Source organism: Geospiza fortis, unplaced genomic scaffold, assembly GCF_000277835.1.
Source record: "Geospiza fortis unplaced genomic scaffold, GeoFor_1.0 scaffold700, whole genome shotgun sequence".
Taxonomy (NCBI): domain Eukaryota; kingdom Metazoa; phylum Chordata; class Aves; order Passeriformes; family Thraupidae; genus Geospiza; species Geospiza fortis.
This window is the reverse complement of record NW_005054702.1, coordinates 182,074-189,276: the sequence shown is the minus strand read 5'-3', so window position 1 is coordinate 189,276 and position 7,203 is coordinate 182,074. Positions and strand designations below refer to the sequence as shown.

The following is a 7,203-nucleotide window of genomic DNA, read 5'->3' as shown; positions in this document are numbered from 1 at the left end:
GCACCTTTAAGCTTTCCTTCTTGTGGACTGTCCAGCATCCCTGGACTCCTTTGTCCTTCAGGACAGTCTCCCAAGGGACTCTGTTGATCAGGCCCCTAAACAAGCCAAAGTCTGCCCTTCAGAAGTCCAAAGCAGCAATTCTACTAACCATCCTCTAATTCTTTGAGAATTGAAAACTTTTATAATTTCATAATTGCTGTGCCCAAGACAGCTTCTGACAACCACATCACCCACAAGTCCTTCTCTGTTCATAAACAGCAGGTCCAGGGAGGCACCTTCCCTAGCTGGCTCACTCCCCAGCTGTGTCAGGAATCTCCTAGGCAATTTTCTTTCTGCTGCATTGTGTTTCCAGCAGTCTTCTGGTAAGTTGAAGTCCCCCAGGAGAACAAGGGCCAGTGATCACGAGACTACCCCCAGCTGCTTATAGAATATTTCATCTGCCTCTTCATCCTGCTTGGGTGGATGCAGTGATTGAAAAAAACAGACCATGCAGTGCAAGCAAAGCAAAGCCAGTTTTATTACACTGATTAGCAGAATTTATAGTTCTCTAACTTCCGCACAAAATTTTCCACTCAGACCCCTTTGCCCCTGTTCCCTTAGTAATACAATCTTTTTGGTTATCAAGTCCCTGTTGCATCTTCTTGCACCAGTGATGTCCTTGTCAACATCCTCTCTCATCAGAGCAGTCAGACGTGGTGTCTTCACTTTTTGTTCTTGCCTTGAGTTTATCTCTCCCATGGCTTCCACTCTACTAGGGCCAGGAGGTCTGCGGTGCTACCCAGCTCAGCTTCTGTAGCTGTCTGATCTTCCACGTCCCCCTTTCTGCTTTTTTAGCCTTTGCCCTGGTTCTTACCCATAAACACTTTACATCGCCATCAGTAAGCTCTAGACAATCAAAACACTCCCTAACATACAGGCTACCTCACTGCCTCTCCTTCCTTGCTTGTCCCTTCTGAAGAGTTTATAGCCATTTATTGCTACACTCCAGTTGTGTGAGTCATCCCAATGTCTCCATGATTGTAACTTTATCATAGTTTTCCAGAAGCACAACAGCTTCCAGCTTTTCCTGTTTGTTCCCCATTGCTGCATGCATTGGTGCATTGCCATATGGATCTCCATCCCCTACTTCCACTGAACTGGCAGACCAAAGGATCTCACTGGCACGCTGTCCCTCAAACATTGGTGTGCTGTCCCCAGTCTTATTTTCAGAAAGCCTGGTTTTATCCCTTTCCCTCTTCAAATCTAGTTTGAAGCTTTTTCAATGACCCTTACTAACTCCTGTACAAAGATACTTTTCTCCTTTTGAGACAGGTGTATCCAGCAGACTCAGTGTTGTGCAGACTGACCATGATGAAAAAACCCAAAATTCTGGCAGTGACACCAGGCTCAGAGCCAGCTATTGATCTGCTGGCCCTTCCCGTTTCTTACCTCATCATTCCTTGCAATTGGAAGGATAGAGGAGAACACTTCTTGTGCTCCTGATCCCTTAACCAGTAGTCCCAAGGCCTGAGGTCTCTCTTGGTTGCCCTTAGACTTCTTGTTGCAACTTCATTGCTGCCTACCTGAAAAGTCAATAATGGAAAATAATATAAAGGCTGTACCAGGGTAGGAAGATTTCTCTTCACATAGAATCATAGGATGGTTTGGGTTGGAAGAAACCCTAAAGATCACCTAGTGACAATCCCCTGGGATTGGGACACCTTCCACTAGACCAGGTTGCTCAAAGCCCCATTCAGCCTACCTTTGAACACTTCCAGGGATGTGGTGATGTTTAGAGAGGACGTAGCCTTCTGCCAGCTGGATATCATTGCTCCCTGATCAATCCAGCAGAACTAGAGCATCCTTCCTGACAGCCATGCTCCCTAGGGGCTTCTTTCATATAGGGGGCAGGGTGGGGGAGTGGGACTATGGTTGTTCCTGGCTGTGCACAGGTCCCATCAGCTGCTATCTCAGCCTCCTGGTGGGTGTCTCGGCTCCCCCAAGTTTCCCTGATTCAGGAAATTCCCCTGTGGACTGCATTAGAGCAGTCTGTTGTGGATCATGCCAGCATGGGAGCTGCTTGCCTCAGCGATGTGGTTTTATATGGTGTCATCTCTGATAGAGCCCCTTGAATGTGCACTGTGTGAATGGACACATACAGGTAACTAAGGCAACCACCAAACCACAGCTGAAATGCAAAGATTTATTTCATTACCTTGCTAACAATGCCTGGCAGCAGACACATGGGGACACAGGCTCAGTTCATCCTAGTGAAGGGCAGGCAGGGACAGGGGGGCCTGCTGCCTGCCCCAGTATATCAAAAGGCTTTGCCCACCCAGAGATTATTACAAGGCTGTGCTTTTATGATATCTCTGTCTCTCCCAGCAGGAGGCTCAAAGCATGTCTGTGAGAGTGTGTTGACTTTCCACAGGAATTCTACTTCTCAAAACAGGCAAAGGATGAACAACACTAGGCATAATAAATTGAGTTTGGTAATGTTAAAATGGTAATGTTTTTCATCACAAGAGATAAAACTAATTTTTAGAATTTATTTTCAGTTTCTAAATAAAGATTAGTTCTTATCTAGCATTTAAATAGTCATTGAACTTTTGAGAAAAAGCCCAAATAGTAGGTAATCATGACTGAAGGAAAGGGAAAACTTATAAGTACTTACATACACAACAACAAGAAAGGTCAATACTGCTTTACTACTTTTGTATTTTATTGTGGAACTGTGTTTTTTCTTTTACATCAAATATGCTCAGTGGAAGAGGGGACATTGCACACAAATATAATAAAAGCATTGCATATTACTTTCACTGAAAACTAATTTTCTACATTAGATATGACTGGATAGAAGTGATGCAGAATTATAAGACATAATATCATACATAGCTGCAGACTGACACAAACGCCATTCAGAACAAGAGAGGAAGTATGTGAGGTGCTTCTCAGCCAGCAACAAGACTATTTCTTTCCATGGTTTGGAAGATGATGACTGCATGCAAATGCGTGAAAGCATATTTCAGATTTCCTCTTTTACAGTTGTGATTTCAGCCCAGTCCTGCAGAGTTAGCTCTGCCATCTGGACCTCCTAGATAGTCTAGAGCAGAGCTGGGTTTTTCTCATTTTTTTGTTTCAGAATTTTTAGGCCATTGTTTTATCTAGTTACTTTTTTTTAGATTTTTTTTTGTAAATTCACAACAGACTTTTTTTATTTGAAACGAACTTACTATTTCTCTCAAAACATCATAGCAAGAACTTTTTGCAACAGATGAACAAAGAGAAGCATATGACAGAAATATCCTATATGCACAGTAAGTGTTCTTTGGAGATTATTTTCTTGTGGTAGGATGGATTGAAAATTCAAATTAAAAAATTGATTCAATCTTAGTAAATGAGTACCAGAACTCTCCTAAAATGCATATGCTATTGTAGACAATTAAAAAACCCAATTAATATATGCAGTTAGCTCCACTCACCAGAGTATGCAAGATAATAAAAAAAAAATAATTTTATGAAAGATGGCATGAAAATTAGATGTCAATGAAGTCAGGCCCACCACAGGACTTTGAAAAGGCATGAAAGAGAGGCCCTGTCTAAGTTCAGGAGTGGGGTGTAACCTCTAAAATAATTCTTCATTGAATTTTATGAAGCAGTATAGTAATAGCATGAAGATCATGACTGGGGATTCTGTTATGGGTAATACCATCATTTAAATGGTGTGTCCTATTGAATCTTTATAATTAATCAATAAGAAACCATGCTTCTAGAAATCTATGCTGATCAACAGTACTCATCATTAATGTACATGCAACATTTTTCTGTTTCTAAACTAATTGTGTAGTCATTAGTACAGTTAGATTAGTTCCACAGGCAGGAAAGACATAAAGGCAAGAGCAGCTAATGGAGGAGTTCATTGCTGTGTTACACCCAGGCATGATTAACATTTAAAAGGGAATGGATGGAACAGGCACTACAATACCTCAGAATAGTAAGACTGGGTTTTTATTATTATTGTAAAAGCAAAAGATAAATATTTTAAGAACAGCTGTAACTGCCTAATTATTATTTTTAAAGTAAAATAAATGCTTGACCCATCACAAACTTACTTGGAGAGATTTAAGGCTTGATTCTTATTTTATTTACAGCAGTACCTAATGACTGTAACTTCCCTGATTGTAGTGAAATTGCTCTTGATTCACAAGAATAAGTGGCATAAGTGAGCTTAGACTCAGGACCATTGCTGTACTTATATTTTCTACCAAAGCAGAGGTACAAACCATTTCAGATATTATCAGAAAATCAGTTCCCACCCACTTAAAAAGTCTGAAATCTGACCTGTATAAGAATGTAGACAAAGCAGAATTGTAAAAATTGTACAATTATGTGGATGCGACAGTTTAGAGAGAGAAACAGATAGCTTTCCCAGGCATCATCCTGGGGAAAGCTGTGAGAACACTCAGAGAAAAGAATTAAAACAATTCTTATCTTAGTCTCTGCACCTGGTGTTTGTGAACATGTGGAATACTTGTACGTGATGTTTATGGAAAGAAGGTGTTGTTCCTAATTAACCAGTAGTGTGAGGGGTATTGTTAAGAACCAATCAGGTTCTGGGTGAACGATCCTGCCTACAAAATATGTGAAGTTCCTAATAAAGCTTGCTTTATGCTTCCTGAGCATGGAGTCAATGTCGCTTTCCTTCAGCCGTTCCTAACTCAACGGCAACAATTATTCTTCCAAACATTTTGCCTATAACTTGGAAGACTATGTATTACAAAAGCCATTTTAAGTGAATGACCCCAGCAAACATGCTTGTTTTCACAATACATTTTCATCTGCTTTTTCTGCCATAGTCATTCTGAGTGAAGTTCTTCACAACTTAAAAGGTATAGCAATAAATAAAACAGCATTGTTAGAGATACATAAAATGAAGAAGCCATTAAAAATAAATCAAAAACCTCAACAATGGACAAACAGTAATTCACAGCTTTAAATAGGCCTCAGGAACCCACATATAAAGGGCCCTAAAGCAATACTAAAAAAAACCTCATAAAAATTAGGAGTGTAAACACATACCTATTAAACAAAAATATCCTAACAATGTAAAATTAAAACAAATTTTAAGTAAAGAAAATAAAATTAAGTCATAGTTCACTACATTGTGAAGCTTAATACCAGCCATAATGGTGAATCATACAGATCAGCACATATTTTCATTTTGGAGGCCTTTACACCTTCTATAAATTCAGATTTGCAAACATTCTACAGTGTAACAAGACTTTTTAATTGGGATAACTTCTGAGACTAAAAAGTTCAAACTGTCTTAAATGACATAACTGTTCTACATGCTGTTCTGCTGCAAGCAGTCTAAAGAAGGAAGGGAAGGGAGAAAGGAAGAGACAGAAGGAGGAAAGGGACTTATTTTAGCTTATCATTTATTCTATCTTTTTTCAAGATCTTGGGGGCACTGAACATATAGATTACACTCTTGTAAATATTAGGCAATCAGCATTTCAAATCCCATTTTCTGTCATCATCAATAGGTTAATTTTTCCACCAGGGACCTCCTTCCCCCCTGCTTCCAAAAAGGCAGTTGACTATTTTCAACAAATCTTACCTCAATATCCATTCTCACTAGAACTTTAAATAACATTAATTTATCTTGCAAGACTACTAAAAAATTGCCTTGGCCTGAAAAAAATTTCTTTGAATTTTCCTTTAAATGAAAACTTTTGTTAAAAACCTATTAAAAGTTCATGCAGCACTTCAAAAAAGTTTTCTGTATGTTTGTACCCATATATGCTTTAAAATTAAACAAATAAGGTAAGACAGAGGAAGATTGAATACTGTACAGACTCACAGATAATCTTCTTCATAATCCTGAATATTTTACCAAGTTTTGCAACTCCGATAGTGAAGACCACTTCAATCTAGCTTCCACAGTACAAAAGAACCTTTCAAAAAAAAATGCTCATCTTGCCTTGTTGAGCTGTCCTGGTGCATCGATGAATTGTTCACAGAACTAACATATGTACTTCATAGCACCAAGCTGTTTGATCAGTCAGATAGGTTTCTAGTATACACTTCATGCACACTCACACTTCTTTACTGGTTCAACTATGATCCTACACAGATGTTTTACAAATTTGCTGTGTCAACATTAAAAAATAAGTGTATCAAGTTTCTTTGTACATTCAAGTCACTTTCTAAGGCAAATTATCTACTGTATGTACTCCCAACTGCTTTGGTATTTTGTTTTAGTTAATTGACAGTGGACATGGGTGTTTAAGCATGTGTACTAGTCAGTTCTGACTGGAGTGAGTGGATTTTTGATGGGAGCATGCCTTAGATCAACAATTTTGCATGTTGAAGTAAAGGCTTTAGAATTCACAATGAGGTTCAGACTACATGCATATTTGGCCTATGATTGTTATGGGATGTCAGTATGCAGGGTTCAAATTAAAGTGGAAAGCTGCTAATGAGCATTTAGGCTATACGTCACTTCCTAGCCACATTCTGCTTATTTTGCAGCTAACTTAATTCTGTAAAGTAAGGACCTCCTTTATAATAGCTCAGATTTATACACATTTCAAACCTCCTTTTCATGTGAGTGCATAAACTACAGTAAGCGATGCAGCTGTTGCCATGAGATTACTGGAGATCTAATTATTTATTACTTTCTCCTCCTACCCCTTTCTCTCTTTTTCTCTCTTTATAATTCTTTAGAGGGCAAATGCCTCTACCTGGCATAAGTCACTTGGAATTGCTAGTACATGGTTTTCAAACATTCAGTGAAGATGAAACTGGATCTGTTTTTTCACAGTAATTTTGACCCTATTATGGGAATGCTGTTATTTCCCTTAGCAATCAGCAAAGACTAAAAAATCTTTGTGACTTGCATCACTGTGATAGGATATAGCATTTTGCAGGTATACAGTTCAGCAGCTGAAATAGATGGGTTAAATTTTTAGAAAAGGTGTTTTCAAACTGAAGAATTTCTGGACAAAAATTAATCTTGCAGTGCATGGTTTGGTTCTTACAGTTCAATCTTGCATGCGGGAAAAGATTCATCTTGCATAACAACAGTGCTGCTGCTTGCCAAAACCATAATGTTGAGGTCTTGCTGTTTCTTATGGGTGTTTTGGTACCATTCTCTCATCACTTCCGAGTCATGGGTTGGGATTAAGGTCACCTGCAACACAAAACAGAATTCCTGAGGAA

At 38.9% G+C, this 7,203-nt stretch overlaps 1 protein-coding gene across 2 annotated transcripts in view; it reads right to left on the bottom strand.

Annotated features, from left to right (window-relative positions):
* Positions 1-2,683: 2,683 nt before the first annotated feature.
* LOC102039388 (microtubule-associated protein 1B-like) overlaps positions 2,684-7,203 on the bottom strand; it is a 132,416-nt gene continuing 127,896 nt past the window's right edge. For both annotated transcript variants that reach the window (XM_005430902.2, XM_031065208.1), the window contains one exon: positions 2,684-7,174. In XM_005430902.2, the coding sequence (XP_005430959.1) occupies positions 7,019-7,174 (156 nt within the window). In that variant the 3' untranslated portion in view covers positions 2,684-7,018. The remainder of the gene's footprint in view (positions 7,175-7,203) is intronic.